General features: G+C 46.2%; 3 protein-coding genes across 4 annotated transcripts in view; all 3 read right to left on the bottom strand.

Annotated features, from left to right (window-relative positions):
* Positions 1–237: 237 nt before the first annotated feature.
* On the bottom strand, positions 238–18,207 carry LOC106568494 (O-acyltransferase like protein). The gene is made up of 10 exons (XM_014138893.2): positions 18,042–18,207; positions 17,231–17,333; positions 16,803–16,904; positions 16,452–16,617; positions 15,921–16,000; positions 15,724–15,834; positions 14,736–14,859; positions 14,260–14,446; positions 905–1,047; positions 238–665 (listed from the first exon to the last, which is right to left on the bottom strand). The coding sequence occupies exons 1-10, from the start codon at positions 18,205–18,207 to the stop codon at positions 516–518; spliced, it is 1,332 nt and encodes a 443-aa protein (XP_013994368.1). The 3' UTR covers positions 238–515.
* Positions 18,208–18,359: 152 nt separating this feature from the next.
* Positions 18,360–22,682, bottom strand: LOC106568496 (O-acyltransferase like protein). The gene is made up of 5 exons (XM_014138896.2): positions 21,760–22,682; positions 20,901–21,034; positions 20,661–20,739; positions 20,401–20,536; positions 18,360–18,739 (listed from the first exon to the last, which is right to left on the bottom strand). The coding sequence occupies exons 1-5, from the start codon at positions 21,914–21,916 to the stop codon at positions 18,457–18,459; spliced, it is 789 nt and encodes a 262-aa protein (XP_013994371.1). The 5' UTR covers positions 21,917–22,682; the 3' UTR covers positions 18,360–18,456.
* Positions 22,683–23,628: 946 nt separating this feature from the next.
* znf532 (zinc finger protein 532) overlaps positions 23,629–27,559 on the bottom strand; it is a 43,737-nt gene continuing 39,806 nt past the window's right edge. For both annotated transcript variants that reach the window (XM_014138850.2, XM_014138849.2), the window contains 3 exons: positions 27,173–27,285; positions 26,804–26,945; positions 23,629–25,686 (listed from right to left, as the gene is read on the bottom strand). In XM_014138850.2, coding sequence (XP_013994325.2) covers positions 25,177–25,686; positions 26,804–26,945; positions 27,173–27,285 — 765 coding nt within the window. In that variant the 3' untranslated portion in view covers positions 23,629–25,176. The remainder of the gene's footprint in view (positions 25,687–26,803; positions 26,946–27,172; positions 27,286–27,559) is intronic.

A 27,559-nucleotide genomic window follows, 5' to 3' on the forward strand; every position in this document is an offset into this window, starting at 1 on the left:
TCGTAGGGAGGAGGGTCTAGGGGTCATGTTGTAGGGAGGAGGGGTCATGTCGTAGAGGAGGAGGGTCTAGGGGTCATGTTGTAGGGAGGAGGGGTCATGTCGTAGAGGAGGAGGGTCTATGGGTCATGTCATAGAGGAGGAGGGTCTAGGGGTCATGTCCTAGAGGAGGAGGGTCTAGGGGTCATGTCGTAGGGTGCAGGGTCTAGGGGTCATGTCCTAGGGAGGAGGGTCTAGGGGTCATGTCCTAGGGAGGAGGGTCTAGGGGTCATGTCGTAGGGAGGAGGGTCTAGGGGTCATGTCCTAGGGAGGAGGGTCTAGGGGTCATGTCCTAGAGGAGGAGGGTCTAGGGGTCATGTCCTAGAGGAGGAGGGTCTAGGGGTCATGCCCAAAGGAGGAGGGTCTATGGGTCATGTCCTAGAGGAGGAGGGTCTAGGGGTCAAGTCCTAGGGAGGAGGGTCTAGGGGTCATGTCCTAGAGGAGGAGGGTCTAGGGGTCATGTCCTAGAGGAGGAGGGTCTAGGGGTCATGTCCTAGAGGAGGAAGGTCGAGGGGGTCATGTCCTAAAGCCTTACTGCCCCTGAGGAAGAGGTAGGGCTTCTCCACCAACACGGTCAGCACATAGCCAATCACCACCGTCAGAATCATGTGACCCAGGAACAGATAGAACTGAAGACGAAGAAAACAAAGGAAAACAACATCTCCAGAAGAGCAGAAAGATGCATCTTCTTTAAGCATAATATTCTATTATGATCTACAGTAGTAGGCCTGTCCCAGATCTGTTTGTGCTTACTTGCCAACTCAAGTCACTGCCATACCAAACATGTTTGGCATGGTAACAACCATGGAAGTTGGCTATGCAGCAGACACGTATCTGGGAATAGATTACAACTGTGTGAAATACTTACAAAGTTCATGTCTGTGTAGTGTATAGGAGTCTCCTGTTTGCCGTTGTATAGTATAATAAGAACAGGATGGATCAGGTAACAGGCAAAGCTGATATTGGACAGAGGAACCCACAGATTTAGTGACAGGAGGTTATCAACGAATCCTGGAGAGAGAGAGAGGGACAGAATATACAGCATGTGAGAGAGACACTGGGTAGTTACTGGAGACTGGGTAGTTACTGAAGACTGGGTAGTTACTGGAGACTGGGTAGTTACTGAAGACTGGGTAGAGACTGGGTAGTTACTGGAGACTGAGTAGTTACTGGAGACTGGGTAGTTACTGAAGACTGGGTAGTTACTGGAGACTGGGTAGTTACTGAAGACTGGGTAGTTACTGGAGACTGGGTAGTTACTGGAGACTGGGTAGTTTCTGGACACTGAGTAGTTACTGGAGACAGGGTAGTTACTGGAGACTGGGTAGTTACTGAAGACTGGGTAGTTACTGGACACTGGGTAGTTACTGGAGACTGGGTAGTTACTGGAGACTGAGTAGTTACTGGACACTGAGTAGTTACTGGACACTGGGTAGTTATTGGACACTGGGTAGTTACTGGAGACTGGGTAGTTACTGGAGACTGGGTAGTTACTGGAGACTGGGTAGTTACTGGAGACTGGGTAGAGACTGGGTAGTTACTGGAGACTGGGTAGTTACTGGAGACTGGGTAGTTACTGGACACTGGGTAGTTACTGGAGACTGGGTAGTTACTGGAGACTGGGTAGTTACTGGAGACTGGGTAGAGACTGGGTAGTTACTGGAGACTGGGTAGTTACTGGAGACTGGGTAGTTACTGGAGACTGGGTAGTTATTGGAGACTGGGTAGTTACTGGAGACTGGGTAGTTATTGGAGACTGGGTAGTTACTGAAGACTGGGTAGTTACTAGAGACTGGGTAGTTACTGGAGACTGGGTAGATATTGGAGACTGGGTAGTTACTGGAGACTGGGTAGTTAATGGAGAATGGGTAGTTACTGGAGACTGGGTAGTTACTGGAGACTGGGTAGTTACTGAAGACTGGGTAGTTACTAGAGACTGGGTAGTTACTGGAGACAGGGTAGTTACTGGAGACAGGGTAGTTACTGGAGACTGGGTAGTTATTGGAGACTGGGTAGTTACTGAAGACTGGGTAGTTATTGGAGACTGGGTAGTTACTGGAGACATGGTAGTTATTGGAGACTGGGTAATTACTGAAGACTGGGTAGTTACTGGAGACTGGGTAGTTACTGGAGACTGGGTTGTTACTGAAGACTGGGTAGTTACTGGAGACTGGGTAGTTATTGGAGTCTTGGTAGTTACTGGAGACTGGGTAGTTACTGGAGACTGGGTAGTTATTGGAGACTTGGTAGTTACTGAAGACTGGGTAGTTACTGGAGACTGGGTAGTTACTGGACACTGGGTAGTTATTGGAGACTGGGTAATTACTGAAGACTGGGTAGTTACTGGAGACTGGGTAGTTACTGGACACTGGGTAGTTACTGAAGACTGGGTAGTTACTGGAGACTGGGTAGTTACTGGAGACTGGGTAGTTACTGGAGACTGGGTAGTTATTGGACACTGGGTAGTTACTGGACACTGGGTAGTTACTGGAGACTGGGTAGTTCCTGGAGACTGGGTAGTTACTGGAGACTGGGTAGTTACTGGAGACTGGGTTGTTACTGAAGACTGGGTAGTTGCTGGAGACTGGGTAGTTAATGGAGACTTGGTAGTTACTGGAGACTGGGTAGTTACTGGAGACTGGGTAGTTATTGGAGACTTGGTAGTTACTGAAGACTGGGTAGTTACTGAAGACTGGGTAGTTACTGGAGACTGGGTAGTTACTGGAGACTGGGTAGTTACTGAAGACTGGGTAGTTACTGGAGACTGGGTAGTTACTGGAGACTGGGTAGTTACTGGAGACTTGGTAGTTACTGGAGACTGGGTAGATACTGGAGACTGGGTAGTTACTGAAGACAGGGTAGTTACTGCAGACTGGGTAGTTACTGGAGACTGGGTAGTTACTGGACACAGGGTAGTTACTGGAGACTGGGTAGTTACTGGAGACTGGGTAGTTACTGGACACTGGGTAGTTACTGGAGACTGGGTAGTTACTGGAGACTGGGTAGTTTGTGGACACTGAGTAGTTACTGGAGACAGGGTAGTTACTGCAGACTGGGTAGTTACTGGAGACAGAGAGTTACTGGACACTGGGTAGTTACTGGAGACTGGGTAGTTACTGGAGACTGGGTAGTTACTGGAGACTTGGTAGTTACTGGAGACTTGGTAGTTACTGGAGACTGGGTAGTTACTGGAGACTGGGAAGTTTTTGGAGACTTGGTAATTACTGGAGACTGGGTAATTACTGGAGACTGGGTAGTTACTGGAGACTGGATAATTACTGGAGACTGGGTAATTACTGGAGACTGGGTAGTTACTGGAGACTGGGTAGTTACTGGACACTGGGTAGTTACTGGAGACTTGGTAGTTACTGGAGACTGGGTAGTTACTGGAGACTGGGTAGTTAACAGAGACTGGGTAGTTACTGGAGACAGGGTAGTTATTGGAGACTGGGTAGTTATTGGAGACTGGGTAGTTACTGGAGACTGGGTAGTTTTTGGAGACTGGGTAGTTACTGGAGACTGGGTAGTTATTGGAGACTGGGTAGTTACTGGAGACTGGGTAGTTACTGGAGACTGGGTAGTTACTGAAGACTGGGTAGTTACTAGAGACTGGGTAGTTACTGGAGACAGGGTAGTTACTGGAGAAAGGGTAGTTACTGGACACTGGGTAGTTATTGGAGACTGGGTAGTTACTGAAGACTGGGTAGTTATTGGAGACTGGGTTGTTATTGGAGACTGGGTAGTTATTGGAGACTGGGTAGTTACTGGAGACTGGGTAGTTATTGGAGACTGGGTAGTTACTGGAGACTGGGTAGTTACTGGAGACTGGGTAGTTACTGAAGACTGGGTAGTTACTAGAGACTGGGTAGTTACTGGAGACAGGGTAGTTACTGGAGAAAGGGTAGTTACTGGAGACTGGGTAGTTATTGGAGACTGGGTAGTTACTGAAGACTGGGTAGTTATTGGAGACTGGGTAGTTACTGGAGACTTGGTAGTTATTGGAGACTGGGTAATTATTGAAGACTGGGTAGTTACTGGAGACTGGGTAGTTACTGGAGACTGGGTTGTTACTGAAGACTGGGTAGTTACTGGAGACTGGGTAGTTATTGGAGACTTGGTAGTTACTGGAGACTGGGTAGTTACTGGAGACTGGGTAGTTATTGGAGACTTGGTAGTTACTGAAGACTGGGTAGTTACTGGAGACTGGGTAGTTACTGGACACTGGGTAGTTACTGGAGACTGGGTAATTACTGAAGACTGGGTAGTTACTGGAGACTGGGTAGTTACTGGACAATGGGTAGTTACTGAAGACTGGGTAGTTACTGGAGACTGGGTAGTTACTGGAGACTGGGTAGTTACTGAAGACTGGGTAGTTACTGGAGACTGGGTAGTTATTGGACACTGGGTAGTTACTGGACACTGGGTAGTTACTGGAGACTGGGTAGTTCCTGGAGACTGGGTAGTTACTGAAGACTGGGTAGTTACTGGAGACTGGGTAGTTACTGGAGACTGGGTAGTTATTGGAGACTTGGTAGTTACTGGAGACTGGGTAGTTGCTGGAGACTGGGTAGTTACTGAAGACTTGGTAGTTACTGCAGACTGGGTAGTTACTGGAGACAGAGAGTTACTGGACACTGGGTAGTTACTGGAGACTGGGTAGTTACTGGAGACTGGGTAGTTACTGGAGACTTGGTAGTTACTGGAGACTTGGTAGTTACTGGAGACTGGGTAGTTACTGAAGACTGGGTAGTTACTGGAGACTGGGAAGTTTTTGGAGACTTGGTAATTACTGGAGACTGGGTAATTACTGGAGACTGGCTAGTTACTGGAGACTGGGTAATTACTGGAGACTGGGTAATTCTGGAGACTGGGTAGTTACTGGACACTGGGTAGTTACTGGACACTGGGTAGTTACTGGAGACTGGGTAGTTACTGGAGACTGGGTAGTTACTGGACACTGGGTAGTTACTGGAGACTTGGTAGTTACTGGAGACTGGGTAGTTACTGGAGACTGGGTAGTTAACAGAGACTGGGTAGTTACTGGAGACAGGGTAGTTAACAGAGACTGGGTAGTTACTGGAGACTGGGTAGTTATTGAAGACTGGGTAGTTACTGGAGACTGGGTAGTTACTGGAGACTGGGTAGTTACTGGACACTGGGTAGTTATTGGAGACTGGGAAGTTATTGGAGACTGGGTAGTTACTGGAGACTGGGTAGTTACTGGAGACTGGGTAGTTACTGGACACTGGGTAGTTACTGGACACTGGGTAGTTATTGGACACTGGGTAGTTACTGGAGACTGGGTAGTTACTGGAGACTGGGTAGTTACTGGAGACTGGGTAGTTACTGGAGACTGGGTGGAGACTGGGTAGTTACTGGAGACTGGGTAGTTACTGGAGACTGGGTAGTTACTGGAGACTGGGTAGTTACTGGACACTGGGTAGTTACTGGACACTGGGTAGTTACTGGAGACTGGGTAGTTCCTGGAGACTGGGTAGTTGTTGGAGACTGGGTAGTTACTGGAGACTGGGTAGTTACTGGAGACTGGGTAGTTACTGGAGACTGGGTAGTTACTGGAGACTGGGTAGTTACTGGAGACAGGGTAGTTACTGGACACTGGGTAGTTACTGGAGACTGGGTAGTTAATGGACACTGGGTAGTTACTGGAGACTGGGTAGTTACTGGAGACTGGGTAGTTACTGGAGACTGGGTAGTTACTGGAGACTGGGTCGTTACTGGAGACTGGGTAGTTACTGGACACTGGGTAGTTACTGGACACTGGGTAGTTACTGGAGACTGGGTAGTTACTGGAGACTGGGTAGTTACTGGAGACTGGGTCGTTCCTGGAGACTGGGTAGTTACTGGACACTGGGTAGTTACTGGACACTGGGTAGTTACTGGAGACTGGGTAGTTACTGAAGACTGGGTAGTTACTGGAGACTGGGTAGTTACTGGAGACTGGATAGTTACTGGAGACTTGGTAGTTACTGGAGACTGGGTAGTTACTGGAGACTGGGTAGTTACTGAAGACAGGGTAGTTACTGAAGACTGGGTAGTTACTGGAGACTGGGTAGTTACTGGACACTGGGTAGTTACTGGAGACTGGGTAGTTCCTGGAGACTGGGTAGTTACTGGAGACTGGGTAGTTACTGGAGACTGGGTAGTTTCTGGACACTGAGTAGTTACTGGAGACAGGGTAGTTACTGGAGACTGGGTAGTTACTGAAGACTGGGTAGTTACTGGACACTGGGTAGTTACTGGAGACTGGGTAGTTACTGGAGACTGAGTAGTTACTGGACACTGAGTAGTTACTGGACACTGGGTAGTTATTGGACACTGGGTAGTTACTGGAGACTGGGTAGTTACTGGAGACTGGGTAGTTACTGGAGACTGGGTAGAGACTGGGTAGTTACTGGAGACTGGGTAGTTACTGGAGACTGGGTAGTTACTGGACACTGGGTAGTTACTGGAGACTGGGTAGTTACTGGAGACTGGGTAGTTACTGGAGACTTGGTAGAGACTGGGTAGTTACTGGAGACTGGGTAGTTACTGGAGACTGGGTAGTTACTGGAGACTGGGTAGTTATTGGAGACTGGGTAGTTACTGGAGACTGGGTAGTTACTGGAGACTGGGTAGTTACTGAAGACTGGGTAGTTACTAGAGACTGGGTAGTTACTGGAGACTGGGTAGATATTGGAGACTGGGAAGTTATTGGAGACTGGGTAGTTACTGGAGACTGGGTAGTTACTGGAGACTGGGTAGTTACTGGACACTGGGTAGTTACTGGACACTGGGTAGTTATTGGACACTGGGTAGTTACTGGAGACTGGGTAGTTACTGGAGACTGGGTAGTTACTGGAGACTGGGTAGTTACTGGAGACTGGGTGGAGACTGGGTAGTTACTGGAGACTGGGTAGTTACTGGAGACTGGGTAGTTACTGGACACTGGGTAGTTACTGGACACTGGGTAGTTACTGGAGACTGGGTAGTTCCTGGAGACTGGGTAGTTGTTGGAGACTGGGTAGTTACTGGAGACTGGGTAGTTACTGGAGACTGGGTAGTTACTGAAGACTGGGTAGTTACTGGAGACTGGGTAGTTACTGGAGACAGGGTAGTTACTGGACACTGGGTAGTTACTGGAGACTGGGTAGTTAATGGACACTGGGTAGTTACTGGAGACTGGGTAGTTACTGGAGACTGGGTAGTTACTGGAGACTGGGTAGTTACTGGAGACTGGGTCGTTACTGGAGACTGGGTAGTTACTGGACACTGGGTAGTTACTGGACACTGGGTAGTTACTGGAGACTGGGTAGTTACTGGAGACTGGGTAGTTACTGGAGACTGGGTCGTTCCTGGAGACTGGGTAGTTACTGGACACTGGGTAGTTACTGGACACTGGGTAGTTACTGGAGACTGGGTAGTTACTGAAGACTGGGTAGTTACTGGAGACTGGGTAGTTACTGGAGACTGGGTAGTTACTGGAGACTTGGTAGTTACTGGAGACTGGGTAGTTACTGGAGACTGGGTAGTTACTGAAGACAGGGTAGTTACTGAAGACTGGGTAGTTACTGGAGACTGGGTAGTTACTGGACACTGGGTAGTTACTGGAGACTGGGTAGTTCCTGGAGACTGGGTAGTTACTGGAGACTGGGTAGTTACTGGAGACTGGGTAGTTTCTGGACACTGAGTAGTTACTGGAGACAGGGTAGTTACTGGAGACTGGGTAGTTACTGAAGACTGGGTAGTTACTGGACACTGGGTAGTTACTGGAGACTGGGTAGTTACTGGAGACTGAGTAGTTACTGGACACTGAGTAGTTACTGGACACTGGGTAGTTATTGGACACTGGGTAGTTACTGGAGACTGGGTAGTTACTGGAGACTGGGTAGTTACTGGAGACTGGGTAGAGACTGGGTAGTTACTGGAGACTGGGTAGTTACTGGAGACTGGGTAGTTACTGGACACTGGGTAGTTACTGGAGACTGGGTAGTTACTGGAGACTGGGTAGTTACTGGAGACTTGGTAGAGACTGGGTAGTTACTGGAGACTGGGTAGTTACTGGAGACTGGGTAGTTACTGGAGACTGGGTAGTTATTGGAGACTGGGTAGTTACTGGAGACTGGGTAGTTACTGGAGACTGGGTAGTTACTGAAGACTGGGTAGTTACTAGAGACTGGGTAGTTACTGGAGACTGGGTAGATATTGGAGACTGGGTAGTTACTGGAGACTGGGTAGTTATTGGAGACTGGGTAGTTACTGGAGACTGGGTAGTTACTGGAGACTGGGTAGTTACTGAAGACTGGGTAGTTACTAGAGACTGGGTAGTTACTGGAGACAGGGTAGTTACTGGAGACAGGGTAGTTACTGGAGACTGGGTAGTTATTGGAGACTGGGTAGTTACTGAAGACTGGGTAGTTATTGGAGACTGGGTAGTTACTGGAGACTTGGTAGTTATTGGAGACTGGGTAATTACTGAAGACTGGGTAGTTACTGGAGACTGGGTAGTTACTGGAGACTGGGTTGTTACTGAAGACTGGGTAGTTACTGGAGACTGGGTAGTTATTGGAGTCTTGGTAGTTACTGGAGACTGGGTAGTTACTGGAGACTGGGTAGTTATTGGAGACTTGGTAGTTACTGAAGACTGGGTAGTTACTGGAGACTGGGTAGTTACTGGACACTGGGTAGTTATTGGAGACTGGGTAATTACTGAAGACTGGGTAGTTACTGGAGACTGGGTAGTTACTGGACACTGGGTAGTTACTGAAGACTGGGTAGTTACTGGAGACTGGGTAGTTACTGGAGACTGGGTAGTTACTGGAGACTGGGTAGTTACTGGAGACTGGGTAGTTATTGGACACTGGGTAGTTACTGGACACTGGGTAGTTACTGGAGACTGGGTAGTTCCTGGAGACTGGGTAGTTACTGAAGACTGGGTAGTTACTGGAGACTGGGTAGTTACTGGAGACTGGGTAGTTATTGGAGACTTGATGGTTACTGGAGACTGGGTAGTTGCTGGAGACTGGGTAGTTACTGAAGACTTGGTAGTTACTGCAGACTGGGTAGTTACTGGAGACAGAGAGTTACTGGACACTGGGTAGTTACTGGAGACTGGGTAGTTACTGGAGACTGGGTAGTTACTGGAGACTTGGTAGTTACTGGAGACTTGGTAGTTACTGGAGACTGGGTAGTTACTGGAGACTGGGAAGTTTTTGGAGACTTGGTAATTACTGGAGACTGGGTAATTACTGGAGACTGGGTAGTTACTGGAGACTGGGTAATTACTGGAGACTGGGTAGTTACTGGACACTGGGTAGTTACTGGAGACTTGGTAGTTACTGGAGACTGGGTAGTTACTGGAGACTGGGTAGTTAACAGAGACTGGGTAGTTACTGGAGACAGGGTAGTTAACAGAGACTGGGTAGTTACTGGAGACTGGGTAGTTACTGGAGACTGGGTAGTTACTGGAGACTGGGTAGTTACTGGAGACTGGGTAGTTACTGGACACAGGGTAGTTACTGGAGACTGGGTAGTTACTGGAGACTGGGTAGTTACTGAAGACTGGGTAGTTACTGAAGACTGGGTAGTTACTGGAGACTGGGTAGTTACTGGACACTGGGTAGTTACTGGAGACTGGGTAGTTACTGGAGACTGGGTAGTTACTGGACACTGGGTAGTTACTGGAGACTGGGTAGTTACTGATGACTGCGCAGTTACTGGAGACGGGGTAGTTACTGGAGACAGGGTAGTTACTGAAGACTGGGTAGTTACTGGAGACTGGGTAGTTACTGGAGACAGGGTAGTTACTGGACACCGGGTAGTTACTGGAGACAGGGTAGTTACTGGACACTGGGTAGTTACTGGAGACAGGGTAGTTACTGGAGACAGGGTAGTTACTGGAGACTGGGTAGTTCTGAAGACTGGGTAGTTACTGGAGACTGGGTAGTTACTGGACACTGGGTAGTTACTGGACACTGGGTAGTTATTGGAGACTGGGTAGTTACTGGAGACTGGGTAGTTACTGAAGACTGGGTAGTTACTGAAGACTGGGTAGTTACTGGAGACTGGGTAGTTACTGGAGACTGGGTAGTTACTGGACACTGGGTAGTTACTGGACACTGGGTAGTTATTGGACACTGGGTAGTTACTGGAGACTGGGTAGTTACTGGAGACTGGGTAGTTACTGGAGACTGGGTAGTTACTGGACACTGGGTAGTTACTGGACACTGGGTAGTTATTGGACACTGGGTAGTTACTGGAGACTGGGTAGTTACTGGAGACTGGGTAGTTACTGGAGACTGGGTAGTTACTGGAGACTGGGTGGAGACTGGGTAGTTACTGGAGACTGGGTAGTTACTGGAGACTGGGTAGTTACTGGAGACTGGGTAGTTACTGGACACTGGGTAGTTACTGGAGACTGGGTAGTTCCTGGAGACTGGGTAGTTGTTGGAGACTGGGTAGTTACTGGAGACTGGGTAGTTACTGGAGACTGGGTAGTTACTGAAGACTGGGTAGTTACTGGAGACTGGGTAGTTACTGGAGACAGGGTAGTTACTGGACACTGGGTAGTTACTGGAGACTGGGTAGTTAATGGACACTGGGTAGTTACTGGAGACTGGGTAGTTACTGGAGACTGGGTAGTTACTGGAGACTGGGTAGTTACTGGAGACTGGGTCGTTACTGGAGACTGGGTAGTTACTGGAGACTGGGTCGTTACTGGAGACTGGGTAGTTACTGGACACTGGGTAGTTACTGGACACTGGGTAGTTACTGGAGACTGGGTAGTTACTGGAGACTGGGTAGTTACTGGAGACTGGGTCGTTCCTGGAGACTGGGTAGTTACTGGACACTGGGTAGTTACTGGACACTGGGTAGTTACTGGAGACTGGGTAGTTACTGAAGACTGGGTAGTTACTGGAGACTGGGTAGTTACTGGAGACTGGGTAGTTACTGGAGACTTGGTAGTTACTGGAGACTGGGTAGTTACTGGAGACTGGGTAGTTACTGAAGACAGGGTAGTTACTGAAGACTGGGTAGTTACTGGAGACTGGGTAGTTACTGGACACTGGGTAGTTACTGGAGACTGGGTAGTTACTGGAGACTGGGTAGTTACTGGACACTGGGTAGTTACTGGAGACTGGGTAGTTACTGGAGACTGGGTAGTTTCTGGACACTGGGTAGTTACTGGAGACAGGGTAGTTACTGGAGACTGGGTAGTTACTGAAGACTGGGTAGTTACTGGACACTGGGTAGTTACTGGAGACTGGGTAGTTACTGGAGACTGAGTAGTTACTGGACACTGAGTAGTTACTGGACACTGGGTAGTTATTGGACACTGGGTAGTTACTGGAGACTGGGTAGTTACTGGAGACTGGGTAGTTACTGGAGACTGGGTAGAGACTGGGTAGTTTCTGGAGACTGGGTAGTTACTGGAGACTGGGTAGTTACTGGAGACTGGGTAGTTACTGGAGACTGGGTAGTTACTGGAGACTGGGTAGAGACTGGGTAGTTACTGGAGACTGGGTAGTTACTGGAGACTGGGTAGTTACTGAAGACAGGGTAGTTACTGAAGACTGGGTAGTTACTGGACACTGGGTAGTTACTGGAGACTGGGTAGAGACTGGGTAGTTACTGAAGACTGGGTAGTTACTGGAGACTGGGTAGTTACTGGACACTGGGTAGTTACTGGAGCCTGGGTAGTTACTGGACACTGGGTAGTTACTGGAGACTGGGTAGTTACTGGAGACTGGGTAGTTACTGTAGACTGGGTAGTTACTGGACACTGAGTAGTTACTGGACACTGGGTAGTTATTGGACACTGGGTAGTTACTGGAGACTGGGTAGTTACTGGAGACTGGGAAGTTACTGGAGACTGGGTAGAGACTGGGTAGTTACTGGAGACTGGGTAGTTACTGGAGACTGGGTAGTTACTGGAGACAGGGTAGTTACTGAAGACTGGGTAGTTACTGGAGACTGGGTAGTTACTGGACACTGGGTAGTTACTGGACACTGGGTAGTTACTAGAGACTGGGTAGTTACTGGACACTGGGTAGTTACTGGACACTGGGTAGTTACTGGAGACTGGGTAGTTACTGGAGACTGGGTAGTTACTGAAGACAGGGTAGTTACTGAAGACTGGGTAGTTACTGCACACTGGGTAGTTACTGGAGACTGGGTAGAGACTGGGTAGTTACTGAAGACTGGGTAGTTACTGGAGACTGGGTAGTTACTGGACACTGGGTAGTTACTGGAGACTGGGTAGTTACTGGACACTGGGTAGTTACTGGAGACTGGGTAGTTACTGGAGACTGGGTAGTTACTGTAGACTGGGTAGTTACTGGACACTGAGTAGTTACTGGACACTGGGTAGTTATTGGACACTGGGTAGTTACTGGAGACTGGGTAGTTACTGGAGACTGGGAAGTTACTGGAGACTGGGTAGAGACTGGGTAGTTACTGGAGACTGGGTAGTTACTGGAGACTGGGTAGTTACTGGAGACTGGGTAGTTACTGGAGACTGGGTAGTTACTGGAGACTGGGTAGAGACTGGGTAGTTTCTGGAGACTGGGTAGTTACTGGAGACTGGGTAGTTACTGGAGACTGGGTAGTTACTGGAGACTGGGTAGTTACTGGAGACTGGGTAGAGACTGGGTAGTTACTGGAGACTGGGTAGTTACTGGAGACTGGGTAGTTACTGAAGACAGGGTAGTTACTGAAGACTGGGTAGTTACTGGACACTGGGTAGTTACTGGGGACTGGGTAGAGACTGGGTAGTTACTGAAGACTGGGTAGTTACTGGAGACTGGGTAGTTACTGGACACTGGGTAGTTACTGGAGACTGGGTAGTTACTGGACACTGGGTAGTTACTGGAGACTGGGTAGTTACTGGAGACTGGGTAGTTACTGTAGACTGGGTAGTTACTGGACACTGAGTAGTTACTGGACACTGGGTAGTTATTGGACACTGGGTAGTTACTGGAGACTGGGTAGTTACTGGAGACTGGGAAGTTACTGGAGACTGGGTAGAGACTGGGTAGTTACTGGAGACTGGGTAGTTACTGGAGACTGGGTAGTTACTGGAGACAGGGTAGTTACTGAAGACTGGGTAGTTACTGGAGACTGGGTAGTTACTGGACACTGGGTAGTTACTGGACACTGGGTAGTTACTAGAGACTGGGTAGTTACTGGACACTGGGTAGTTACTGGACACTGGGTAGTTACTGGAGACTGGGTAGTTACTGGAGACTGGGTAGTTACTGAAGACAGGGTAGTTACTGAAGACTGGGTAGTTACTGCACACTGGGTAGTTACTGGAGACTGGGTAGAGACTGGGTAGTTACTGAAGACTGGGTAGTTACTGGAGACTGGGTAGTTACTGGACACTGGGTAGTTACTGGAGACTGGGTAGTTACTGGACACTGGGTAGTTACTGGAGACTGGGTAGTTACTGGAGACTGGGTAGTTACTGTAGACTGGGTAGTTACTGGACACTGAGTAGTTACTGGACACTGGGTAGTTATTGGACACTGGGTAGTTACTGGAGACTGGGTAGTTACTGGAGACTGGGAAGTTACTGGAGACTGGGTAGAGACTGGGTAGTTACTGGAGACTGGGTAGTTACTGGAGACTGGGTAGTTACTGGAGACTGGGTAGTTACTGGAGACAGGGTAGTTACTGAAGACTGGGTAGTTACTGGAGACTGGGTAGTTACTGGACACTGGGTAGTTACTGGACACTGGGTAGTTACTAGAGACTGGGTAGTTACTGGACACTGGGTAGTTACTGGACACTGGGTAGTTACTGGAGACTGGGTAGTTACTGGAGACTGGGTAGTTACTGGAGACTGGGTAGTTACTGGAGACTGGGTAATTACTGGAGACTGGGTAGTTACTGGACACTGGGTAGTTACTGGAGACTGGGTAGTTACTGGAGACTTGGTAGTTACTGGAGACTGGGTAGTTACTGGAGACTGGGTCGTTACTGGAGACTGGGTCGTTACTGGAGACTGGGTTTGTTTTAGGGACAGGGATTTTACCTGACCACATGAGGAAAAACTCTGATCCTTTGCTAAAGGATGTAACTAAGACTGTTACATAGAAAACGACTAAGGGCCCATCATTTTTACCGGTCAGATCAAATGGTCAGCAAAGACTCCTAGCCCTAGATCTGTTCAGAAGACTATGTCTGGGACTTGTGGTAGGTGGGTTGTCAGTGCTCAGGTCTCACCTCCGTATCCCTCCTCACAGGCCAGTATGATCCAGGCCACGGCCAGGGCCCAGAGGGAGCGATGGATCCCCTGGTAGAGGGCGTGAGGCGCGGACGGCTGGGGTGGGACATCCCGGAGGACATAGGCCAATCCTACCAATATCGCCATGACTGACAGGCAACAGAACCAACCTACTGCAGCCTGCCACTGAGTTGTTACACAGACACAGGAGAGGAGAGGAGAGGAGAGGAGAGGAGAGGAGAGGAGAGGAGAGGAGAGGAGAGGAGAGGAGAGGAGAGGAGAGGAGAGGAGAGGAGAGGAGAGGAGAGGAGAGGAGAGGAGAGGGATATGTTATTGAAACGAAACAGGGCTGTAGTGTTAAAACCTTAATGCATTAAAAGGTGGGTAAACCCTGTTCAGAAAATTGTAAAGGTAGGTAACTGAGTTCACCGAGTGTTAAGCAGTTAAAGGTTATTCAGTTAATTCATGTTATTACCTGATGTTTTAAAAGGTGGCCTTTCTTAGTTGTCATGCTTATCCCTGCCAGGATCCCGATCAGGTAGGGCCCGTATCTGGTGTAGGGTTTATTGTAGTAATACTGGAAGTAGTTTTCATATTTTCTGGACCATATACAACATAAACAATAATGGCAATGTTGGAACAGAATACATATTATACTGGACATTTTGGGTGATTCATATCTGTAACAGTTGATTTTTTTATGATTTATGTAGGTCTTGTAATGGGCCAATGAAAGCTTCATTATGCTTTTATAATTATTCTTTGGTTAAAGTGTTACCAGTTGATCTTACAGTGTGGTAGGCTGGGTAACGTACAGTGTGGTAGTCTGGGTAACTTACAATGTGGTAGTCTGAGTAATTTACAGCGTGGTAGTCTGGGTAATGTACAATGTGGTAGTCTGGGTAACTTACAGTGTGGTAGTTTGGTGAACTTCCCGTGTGGCAGGCTGGGTAACTTACAGTGTGGTAGGCTGGTGAACTTACAGTGTGGTAGTCTGGGTCATTTACAGTGTGGTAGTCTGGGTAATTTACAGTGTGGTAGTCTGGATAATTTACCCTGTGGTAGTCTGGGTAATTTACAGTGTGGTAGTCTGGGTAATTTATAGTGTGGTAGTCTGGATAATTTACAGTGTGGTAGGCTGGTGAACTTACAGTGTGGTAGGCTCGTGAATTTACAGTGTGGTAGGCTGGTGAACTTACAGTGTGGTAGGCTGGTGAACTTACAGTGTGGTAGGCTCGTGAATTTACAGTGTGGTAGGCTGGTGAACTTACAGTGTGGTAGGCTGGTGAACTTACAGTGTGGTAGCCAGGGTAATTTACAGTGTGGTAGGCTGGTGAACTTATAGTGTGGTAGGCTGGTGAACTTACAGTGTGGTAGGCTGGTGAACTTACAGTGTGGTAGGCTGGGTAATTTACAGTGTGGTAGGCTGGTGAATTTACAGTGTGGTAGGCTGGTGAACTTACAGTGTGGTAGGCTGGTGAACTGGGAGGTGCAGTAGGGCAGTGAGAACAGCGCTAGTCAGACTGGACAGAAACAGCAGAGCTGAAGCCACACCAACCAGAATACCTTTGTTCCTGAAAGACAACAGAGAGAAGGACATTTATTGAGAATGAAATAGAATGATCATTAGAATAGCCATTTTGCATTGTGAATGACTTACAGCCTATAGAGGTAGATGAGCAGGGGGGTTGTTGCATAGAACTGGAAATCCAGGGACAGATACCAGGTCCATGGAGCACACTGTAGAGACAGATGACCTCTACATTATCTCAGTCATAACCAACAGTCATAGATAATGACAGATGACATCTGCATTATCTCAGTCATAACCAACAGTCATATTTAAAAAAATATTTTTTTACATATTTTTTTTTACACTGTCTGTGTGTTTGTCCTGTCTGAAGCACCCTTTCAGCCTTAAACGAATTGCCCCTCTGGGATTAATAAAGTTGTATTGTATTGTATTGTAGTGGCTAGTACCAGTCCAAACATTTCAGTGTAGTACTACTACTGCTAAAACAATGAGAGTTACAGGTTATCTAAAAGGCTCATTATGTTAATAGGGGTGAAGAGGTTGTTGACCAGTAAGCTAGGGTTAGGGTTAAGGTTAGGTTTAGGGTTAGGGGTTAGAGTAGTGGTTAGGTTAAGGGTTAGGTTTGTGGTTAGGGTCAGGGTCAGGGGTCATTCTCACTATGTCAGTGATGGTGAAGAGGTTGTTGACCAGAAGCAGGTTGGACCACCAGTACTTTTTACAGTTGATGATCTCATCCTCGGCGATGAACCAGAATGCACCTCTCTGGACCACGGAGAAGAGGCCGATAGCGAGACACACGATGAAGAGGTGCAGCGGCTGGACTCTGGGAGGGAGGGCAGGACAATAACAAATCAACAATGATCAGCAAAGAAGAGCAAAAAACATACAGCAGATTGGCGTTGTGGTTCTATAAACAGACTGTAATGATTTCAGTGATCCAGGTCACCCTTACACATAGCACTCAGGGTCTCTCCTGGTTAAATAAAAGTTGAGGAGCGATGGATTTACCTTTTAAACCTCTTGAAGAGGAAGTTGGCCACCAGACCTGGACTCAGTTTGTCCTCCGCTCTCTGGATGGACCCCAGCAGGGACCTTGCACTCAAAAGACCCCTGGGACACAGACCAGACAGGTGCAGAGATCAGTGATTACTTCAAGGAAGATGAGGAAGAAAGGATGCATCTTAGAAAAAAGGGTTCCAAAAGGGTTCTTCATCTTTCCCCATAAGAGAATCCTTTTTGGTTCCAGGTAGAACCATTTTGGGTTCCATGTAGAACCCTCTTTAGAAAGGGTTCTACATGGAACACAAAAGGGTTCTACCTGCAACCAAAAAGGGTTCTTCAAAAGGTTCTCCCATGGGGACAGCCAAAGAACCCTTTAAGGTTCTAGAAAGAAAAAAATGTGCTAAGAGTGGAGTTGAACTGGGCTGTGTTCTCACCCTAGGAGCAGAAAGGTATCCACAGCCAGATAGACAGGTCCACTGAAGGCAAACACATGCAGAGGGTTTTTCTCCACTGTCCCTTTCCATCTCTTTTCATTATCTGTAATCAGTCAATTGTATATCTGTATCCGTAAATAGCTGATATTAATATCCAATTCATTCATCAAGTATTGTAGATTGATCGAATCTTTACGGTATACTATCCTATCAAACGCTGAGTCTGAAATAGCCGCCTGGCCATTTTAATAGCTGGGCATCGGCACATATTTCAGTAAATAAACGCCTGTTTCAAATAAACGGCAGATCTAAATAAATTGTTTATGAGGTTACCATGGACACCACTCTGATATTCCCGCAAAAGCCGACTCCGGGTGTCCTGCAAAATGATCAGGGTGAAAGCAAATTAGATCTACGCCACCGTGAGTGACAGTGGGGCCTCTGACTTCGCTGCTAGTCCAGGCTGGCTTGACAAATTCCTAGAGCGCAATGGTTTTTCCTCAAGCGCAATGGGCTCAAATTGAAGCCTGTCTCTAATAAGCGGCAGTTGTGTTCAGTGATTGAAGCAAATAAACGTCTGGGCTATTAATTGAAGTTTTAAGGTAGACAGCATTGTAATGAACCTTGCCTAGGTAAGCCTGTTACCATCCACCCCAAAAGGGCTAACTAACCCTTATTGGAACAGTGGTTGGCAGGTCTGCCTACAAGCTGGGAGACCTGGGTTTGAGACCTGCAAGGGGTGTTAGTTACACTGTGACCATTCGCTAGAATTGCTACAGTACAGAGAATGAGTATTTCCTCTGAGACATACCGAGGTTGTTCCAGGCGCTGAGCTGGACAGTGTGTCCACAGATTATCCATAGAAGGCTAAAGATGCGGATCCCATTCAGGGAGGAGTAGCCTCCACCTGGGGTAGCTGTAGAGAGGACCTCCTGGCTGCAGGCCTGGAAGGAGAAGGCCTGCAGCCACGAGTACATACAACCTGTAGGCAGACAGCAGGAGTGTGGGTTAGTTAGTTAGGAATGATGCACCAAATAAACCCAGTGTATAGTTTTTTTGTTGATGTATGCAATGACACTTTTTCACCTGCAATAAAACATTTTTTTTTTCTGAGATCAAAGTTCAGGAAACTATAAAGAGCTCAAGTAATGAATAAATATGAATAATATATCCCAGACAAAGCATCAGTAGTCCAGTGTGTTTGTAGATTTGTGGTGCAGACTATTTTAAAACATGGTGTACTTGCTCTTCTTACTGCCCTCCTCCTTCTCCTCTTCCTCCTCTGTGTATTGCTCCATCTGGCTGTCCAGTTGTCCAGAGCAGCTGTTGTTACTGCCTCCACCACTGGACGTGCCGTTGGACATCAGCGTCCCATAGAGGTTTGGGTCCCTGGTTTTCAGAGAAGAAGACTCCACTCCAGGGCTGACCTCTCTGTTTCTCTGCCATCTCACTATGGCCACGAACAGGGTCGCAGTCAAGGGGACGGCCACCAACGCACAACACACAAACCTGACGGACGGATGGGGACACAGTCAGACAAACCTGACGGACAGATGGGGACAGAGTCAGACATCCCAAATCACTTTCTTGGACTTTGGATTGAGTTTTTGGACTATCTGGGGATGTTAGTTAGATACTCAGAATGAAATCATTTTTGTAAGTATCCCATCTACGCAGATTCGATATGGTTGGGGTTAGAGTTATGACGTACAGGCAGGTGACAACAATGTCATGACTACACATGAGGATCCAAGGGCTCAGATCAGCTTGGCATGGTTGACAAATAACCAGGCCCTCTCTCACCCACAGAAGAGGGGAGGAGGGGGGTCTGGGCTGCTTTTTGACACCTCACACCCGGTTGTACATTTTAAGCAGCAGAACTCTCTCTGTACCCGGAAAACTAACGTCTATTTTGTGATGACATATTTTTTAAAATAAAAATGGTAAAACGAAAATACTGTAACTTGAAAAGTATACACATTGTATATGTCAGGTTTTCATCTTATATGTTGTGGGGAGACATGAACAATGATGAAAATATTTTTGTTAGGATAGGAATGCGGTTTTTGTTTTCTAACGAGATCATAGATTTGATGATACTTTGCACCAGTAAGTAGCCTAGCCACCAAGGGAGCTCAGAGGTCGTGTCAGGATGATGGAATTTCCCTTTTACGCAGAGTGCATAAAGGCTTGGAAGAGAAATTAACATCAGACCAGAAAGACGTGAGACCGTGGTCCACACGTTTGAAATGGTTAGAACTTAACCTCAACACGAGGTGAAAAAGATAAACTCACAGGACACCGCCGGTCTGCAGCTGCGCATGTAAAGTGGTTCAATTCTGACTATTCACACGAGCTAAGAACAAGTTCTGAACAAAGACACCACTGGTGACCGGACAACTAAAAACGAGGACAATCAGATCCTTACAAGTGAGCTGAGTGACTACACAGCCAAATAACCCCTTTCAAGAAAGGTTGGTTTCACCAGAGCAAGACGACAAACAACGGCATTCACACATAAATACATTAATAATTTTTTACTCCAAACGGGCGGTGGTTCAAGGTGTGCAAGGTATTAGGATTACTTTGAGGGTAGTTTCCAAATATATGAACAATAAGTGTCTCTTTCCCTTTGTCTCTGTCTCTCTCTCTCTCTCCCCCTCCATCTATGTTTTAACAAGCCATCATATCTTGTCAGTCCACTAGGGACCTTTGTCTCATGTAAGTGTGTATGTTTATTCTGTGTTATTATTTAGTTAGCTAGTAAATAAATAATGAAACCAATTTGTGTGGTACGGAATGATCAGTAAAGCTGGGGTTTTTGCGGATCCAAGAAGGCTGCGATCGTTCAGATTATGAGACTGATATGAGGTAATGATTAATAAGTGACTGTTATCCATATATAATTTCTAGATCTTTTGGAGTTTCATTTGAGAGACAACTTGTTAAACAACTTATTCTGTGGTGCCCCAAATATTAATGAGTTAATTGTTACATTATTAATTTAATCGGGTAACAATTAAACATAGTTAGTGGATTGAATAAATAACAGTCATCAGATTAACGAAAGTAAAGTCACGACAACAGACAGGTCTGGAGCACCAGTATGGGACAGACACAGGAGTCAGTGGCAGGGTTAGGTGTCAGGGGTTAGGGTGAACTGCACTCACAGGCAAGTGACAACAGACAGGTCTGGAGCACCAGTATGGGACAGACACTGGGTCATGAACAGGCCCTGAGTGGACTGGGCCAGTAGGGTGGACGGTACTGGAGGGATCAGGGAGGTCCTGGCCTTCTGGAAGGTCTCTGGGGACACAGACACAATGGGTACAAGTCATAATAACAACATAATACATGCTTATAACTGTTTATAAATGCTTTATGGATAATTATAAATGTTATTCATTCTATTGCAGACAAAGCTACTGACCGTAAACAACTAGTGTCTGAACCTCTTCCTCCACACAGGAATCAGGAACACATATTCCAACAAAGTACTGGATTGGGTCCTGTGTCAGAACAACATTATAGTACTGTAATTCATTTATCTCAATGTACATACTGTAGTTAGAATCAAATAGAATACAATAACATATGATATAATTCAATACTACAATGGAGAGTTGTAGCAGTGTGACTATATAAAAAAAAGAAGGGTTTATTTCCTCACTTGTTTGAGGAAGACCTGGCAGTACTGTCCAGTAAAGGAGGGTCCCTGGACAGACAGACACTCCTGGAGAGACCCAGGCCTGTTCACGTTGCCCCCCACCACATCACTACCCATCTTCCCAAAGGCATCATACACTAGATGGACACAAAACATACACATACCAATGAGTGATTGCTACGCTAAGCTATGAGATATCTTTTGAAATGTTATAGACATGTTGTTTCAAAACTAATGCAGTCATTTCTCTGACAATACATGTTGTTTTAAAACTAATGCAGTAATTTCTCTGACAATACATGTTGTTTTAAAACTAATGCAGTAATTTCTCTGACAATACATGTTGTTTTAAAACTAATGCAGTAATTTCTCTGACAATACATGTTGTTTCAAAACTAATGCAGTCATTTCTCTGACAATACATGTTGTTAGAGAAATAAATAACTATTCATTTAATTAACATTAAAAAAGGTTTTGCCCCAAAAATATTTGTTGTAAGGAACCAGACCCTGAGAATTACAGAGAAATCTGAGAAGGATCAAATTAAGCCTCCTGTTAAACTTCAGACAAGTGAAAACATAGCAAATAGTCAGTCCTATCTTTATTCAATCACATTTTAAATGTAACCTTTATTTAACTAGGATAGTCAGTTAAGGACAAATTCTTATTTACAATGACAGCCTACCAGGGAACAGTGGGTTAACTGCCTTGTTCAGGGGCAGAACGACAGATTTTTACCTTGTCAGCTCAGGATTAGATCCAGCAACCTTTCCAACGCTCTAACCGCTAGGCTACCTGCCGCCCCACATGTCAACAATAAGAAAACCTTTTATTTTTTTTCAAATAGAGAGCAAGTACTCACTTAAAGCAGCATATTCACTGGGCAGGTCCTTGTTTAGCTCTGAGAGAAAAGTCCTGGTGTCCTGCGTGCATTTCTCAGAGACATTTATGGAATATACTGCTAAAGAATACAACGTTAAGCAGTGGACCAAACAACTAGCCCTCCACAGTAGCACCATCTTGGGGAGGATAGCATCCTTCCATTTCGTGACTAGGACCTTTAAATAATGTTAAGAGTTACATGGTCACAGTGGAAGTGATGATGACTTCCGGTTAGGTAATCTGTAGCTTGACCAATCAGTGTGGTAATTGGTGGCTTCACACATGGATGTGAGTGACCAGTCCCCCGGCACTCTAAACCAGCTGTCAATGGCTTTTGATCCAACAGGTACATGTAACGGTTCTTTCATCACAATTATCATTCATTCAAACGTTTATTCATGAAGCAATAACGATCTTCTCTCATAATATTGACTGATTAGTGAGGACATACAGGCTTGAATTCAAATGTTACGGTGTCACTAAATTGGAAATCTAATCCAATCTAATTGAAATTCAAATCCCATGAAGACCAATTACGCATTTTGGACAGGAAATTAGTTCATCATGTGTGTTGAAGGTCAAATGTGACTCATAACATGGATGTAATTGGCAGTTAAGAAGTCTGTAAACTGCTTGCTTGACGTCAACACATGTATCACTGCGTGTCCTAATGACACCCTTGGATGGGATTAACGTACACCATACAGCCTTGAAGCAAAGAGAGAGGAGAGAAAGAGACCATAGCAGGGAAGAGAAGGGAGAGTCAGTCTGTAGCAGGGAAGAGAAAGGAGAGAGTCTGTAGCAGGGAAGAGAAAGGAGAGACAGTCTGTAGCAGGGAAGAGAAAGGAGAGAGTCTGTAGCAGGGAAGAAAAAGGAGAGGTCTGTAGCAGGGAAGAGAAAGGAGAGACAGTCTGTAGCAGGGAAGAGAAAGGAGAGACAGTCTGTAGCAGGGAAGAGAAAGGAGAGAGTGTAGCAGGAAAGAGAAAGGAGAGAGTGTAGCAGGAAAGAGAAAGGAGAGAGTGTAGCAGGGAAGAGAAAGGAGAGAGTGTAGCAGGGAAGAGAAAGGAGAGACAGTCTGTAGCAGGAAAGAGAAAAGAGAGAGTGTAGCAGGAAAGAGAAAGGAGAGAGTGTAGCAGGAAAGAGAAAGGAGAGAGTGTAGCAGGGAAGAGAAAGGAGAGACAGTCTGTAGCAGGAAAGAGAAAAGAGAGAGTGTAGCAGGAAAGAGAAAGGAGAGAGTGTAGCAGGGAAGAGAAAGGAGAGACAGTCTGTAGCAGGAAAGAGAAAAGAGAGAGTGTAGCAGGAAAGAGAAAGGAGAGACAGTCTGTAGCAGGAAAGAGAAAAGAGAGAGTGTAGCAGGGAAGAGAAAGGAGAGAGTGTAGCAGGAAAGAGAAAAGAGAGTGTAGCAGGAAAGAGAAAGGAGAGAGTGTAGCAGGGAAGAGAAAGGAGAGACAGTCTGTAGCAGGAAAGAGAAAAGAGAGAGTGTAGCAGGAAAGAGAAAGGAGAGAGTGTAGCAGGGAAGAGAAAGGAGAGACTGTAGCAGGGAAGAGAAAGGAGAGACAGTCTGTAGCAGGGAAGAGAAAGGAGAGAGTGTAGCAGGGAAGAGAAAGGAGAGACTGTAGCAGGGAAGAGAAGACTCAGTCGGCTGTTCTAATTACTTAAACATCCTTCCTCTCCTCCCCTTCATCTGCACTGACTGGAACAGACTTGATGGGTAAAAGACTATATGGTGGAAGAAAGCTCATCACTGTATCATATAGTGTATTATCTCAGCATTGGGATTAGATGGCAGTAGAGAGAGTATTTCCCAAGGAGGGGCTGATGCCTGATCATGTGCAGTAGACATCAGGGGCAGAGTTCAGAATTTATTATTGACATCAAGAACTGCTTCTACACAAACATCCGACATCTCTAGCGAACAAGCAGCAAGACACATTCTAAGAAACAAATAAGAACCATTGACAGCTTCTCTCATGCACGTTGAGCTCTACACAAATAGATTCATATTTCATTTTCAGAGTATAAAAAAGTTACTTCCAAAAACAATGTGTCCTTTTATGAAATACATACATGACAACAAAAAAAAACATGGAAATAAAAAAAATGTACAGTATCGTGATTGTTTTCTAGTACAATTAATTTTCTCTTTTCAAATGTAAAACACATCTTGAAATGTAAAGACACTGAAATGAGGAAATGGGTTTCAATTCCAGTCTCACATTCACATTGACATTGTTAAATGCGAAGGCAAGTTTTTTCTATTTTATTGGTTCATTTACACTCTGAACTATGATCAGAGAAATACATTGGCACCCTACAACCTTCCAAATGGTACACTTGGTGCTCAGGAAATCCAGAATCATAACTATTAGCCAGTGTAACCTTGTTAATTTGGCCAAATGAAAAGGCTGATATACAGTATGGTCAATTGAAAGGCAGAAGGCTATATACTGTATCTGTGTGTACATGCAAAGAAAGACACGTTGCTATCATCATAACTCAATTAATATCAAAACTGAGCTGCCAGAGAGTAAGGAAATTGAAAAGACAAACATTCCGAGACATTCTGAAATAAAATGTCTCCGGTTTCTTTAAACAAAGAACAGAACGAATTGGCCCATAGACTGACGGAATAGAGGCGTGAAATAGACAGGCTACTCTCGTGTGGTCTGGTCTGGAGTCTGGACTGATTGTCCTGACAATATGAGCAGAGTTAGGGTCAAATCCATTCTATTTCGGTCAATTGAGTCAATTCTAGAACTGACTGAATTGACAGAATTGAAACAGAATTGACCCAAACCCTGTGAGGATGACAAAGTCATGCAGAGATAAAGTGTTTCTTTATTAGCTGACCCCAGATTGGTTTGTACTGCATAGGCAATAACCATAGGAGTTGACAGGACAGCACAAAACAGATCTGGGACCAGGCTAATTTCTTCAGACATTCCATGGACATTAGCAGCAGTTATAAAACGTAACACTGCCAATAGTTGAGAATTCATCTCCCATAACAAACATTTATACAGTACCTAACACTTTCCCATACTAGTGAGAAGACAACAATTGAAACCTTTTCAAAATAAACATTTTCCTACAAAAGATCTATCCAACATCCATAGAAACATCTATATCGTAAAGTGTACAAAATGTTCTCATAGATTGATTTAAATACACATACATTTACTTTAAATATATTACATATTTTAAAACACATTAGAAATGTGTATATATATTGTGTATATACTGTATATTTAATATATGTGGGTAGACGAGTCAATGGAGAATGTCTTATTCGTACTCTAGCATTTACAACGCAACATTCTGAGGCAAATTTGGTCAGAGACAACATTCTGGTGCCACTATGCTTCAACAATAGTGTCCCGACTAGGCTGCTCCATCTCTATTTCTCTGTTGCGTTCAATCTCTTAGACCTGATAAAGGCCATGCCATGTGTCCTCATGTGTGTGTTCAAACTCCCCTCTGTCTCAAACATCTTGTCACACACTTTACATTTGGTCTCAGGCGTCCCGTCGTCCAGGCCGTCCCCCGAGCCGGAACCCAACTGGTTCTCTCTCTGGTTCTCATCGGCTGCAACGGTTCCATTACGTCTGGCCAGCTCCCGCGGCTCCTTCTGCTTGTGGATAATGAAAAGATGTCGGGCCAGGGAGCGGGGAGAAGTGTAGCACAGACCACACTCCCTGCACTGGAAGGAGGAGCCGTCAGACTTGTGCTGCGGAATGTGGTCGTGGAAGGTGACGAGGTCCTCGGTGGTGAAGCTGCACACGGCACACTTGTGGACCTTGAACACGTTAACCTTGAGCTTCTTTAGGGGCTGGGTGGGTGTGGAGCCCCTGGAACGAGGACCGGGAGGCCCCTCGTCATCCTGCTGCTTCCTCTTGGGGCTGAGGGCCTGCAGGGGGGCGAAATAGGGACATGAGGGTTGCTGCATGTACAGGTTGCCATTCAATCCAACACAGATAAACAATCTTTGCATTGCTGTGATTTTTAGAGGCAAATTCTCTCATGTTGGCAGAGATCACATTTGTTTTAAACGCCGCAGATGTTAGCTCAAGCACAAATCACCTTTAAAAATCAATGGCAGTGCACAAGCAGTTAATCTGCGTTTCGTTGAATCCTGGTCACAGTATCAGGGAAAGGAACAGCACAAACTATGGATCAGTGGGTGCAGCTGATTGGTCAGTTACTGTGCCTTGTCAGGAGGGTGGGTGCAGCTCATTGGTCAGTTACTGTACCTTGTCAGGAGGGCGGGTGCAGCTGATTGGTCAGTTACTGTACCTCGTCAGGAGAGCGGGTGCAGCTGATTGGTCAGTTACTGTACCTTGTCAGGAGGGTGGGTGCAGCTGATTGGTCAGTTACTGTGCCTTGTCAGGAGGGTGGGTGCAGCTGATTGGTCAGTTACTGTACCTTGTCAGGAGGGCGGGTGCAGCTCATTGGTCAGTTACTGTACCTTGTCAGGAGGGTGGGTGCAGCTGATTGGTCAGTTACTGTACCTTGTCAGGAGGGCGGGTGCAGCTCATTGGTCAGTTACTGTACCTTGTCAGGAGGGTGGGTGCAGCTGATTGGTCAGTTACTGTACCTTGTCAGGAGGGCGGGTGCAGGTGATTGGTCAGTTACTGTACCTTGTCAGGAGGATGGGTGCAGGTGATTGGTCAGTTACTGTACCTTGTCAGGAGGGCGGGTGCAGGTGATTGGTCAGTTACTGTACCTTGTCAGGAGGGCGGGTGCAGCTGATTGGTCAGTTATTTTACCTTGTCAGGAGGGTGGGTGCAGGTGATTGGTCAGTTACTGTGCCTTGTCAGGAGGGTGGGTGCAGGTGATTGGTCAGTTATTGTACCTTGTCAGGAGGATGGGTGCAGGTGATTGGTCAGTTACTGTACCTTGTCAGGAGGGTGGGTGCAGGTGATTGGTCAGTTATTGTACCTTGTCAGGAGGGTGGGTGCAGGTGATTGGTCAGTTACTGTACCTTGTCAGGAGGGCGGGTGCAGGTGATTGGTCAGTTACTGTACCTTGTCAGGAGGGCTGTCCTCTGTGTGAGCTGGGTCTGGCGCCATCTTCCCCTCAGCATCTTTAATGCCACCATGCATCAGCTGGATGTGTTTGTCCAGCATCACACGCTTAGTGAACGTACGGTTGGGGTCTGGACAGTGACTGTGGAGTCATACAAACAGAGAGAGAGAGTTCTTAAAGAAGAGGCCATACACTTTTGACATATTAAATGCTGACATGTCATCACAGGAATTTGTTGCCCTATTGAATCTGTGTAGACTGAATAGTTGTGCAACCGCATGTAGGTTAAACTCATATATTCTAGTAGCAATTGCCACAACCCCCCCCCCCCCCAAAAAATTTTTTTGATCCAATCCAGCATTACTCACGGACAGGAGTAGACCTTACGTAGCCCCTTGTGTTTGATCCTGTTGTGTCGACACAAGCTGTGGGAGGAGCTGAATGACTTGTCACACTGTCGGCACGGGTGCTTCTTCAGTTGCTGCATTCATAGTGGGAGAATAAATAGACCTGAACAGTTATGGTTTTATTACGGTCACCACGGGCCTCCAGAGTGGCACAGCCGTCTGAGGCTCTGTCACTACAGACACCCTGGTTCCATTCCAGGCTGTATCACAACCGGCCATGATTGGAGTCCCATAGGGCCTTTAGGCCGTCATATATAAATATATAATTTGTTCTTAACCTACTTGCCTAGTTAAATAAAGGTTAATTAAAAATAAAAAATAAAATATATATATATATATATATATATA

The sequence above is a fragment of the Salmo salar genome, chromosome ssa13, assembly GCF_905237065.1.
Source record: "Salmo salar chromosome ssa13, Ssal_v3.1, whole genome shotgun sequence".
In the NCBI taxonomy this organism is placed as follows: domain Eukaryota; kingdom Metazoa; phylum Chordata; class Actinopteri; order Salmoniformes; family Salmonidae; genus Salmo; species Salmo salar.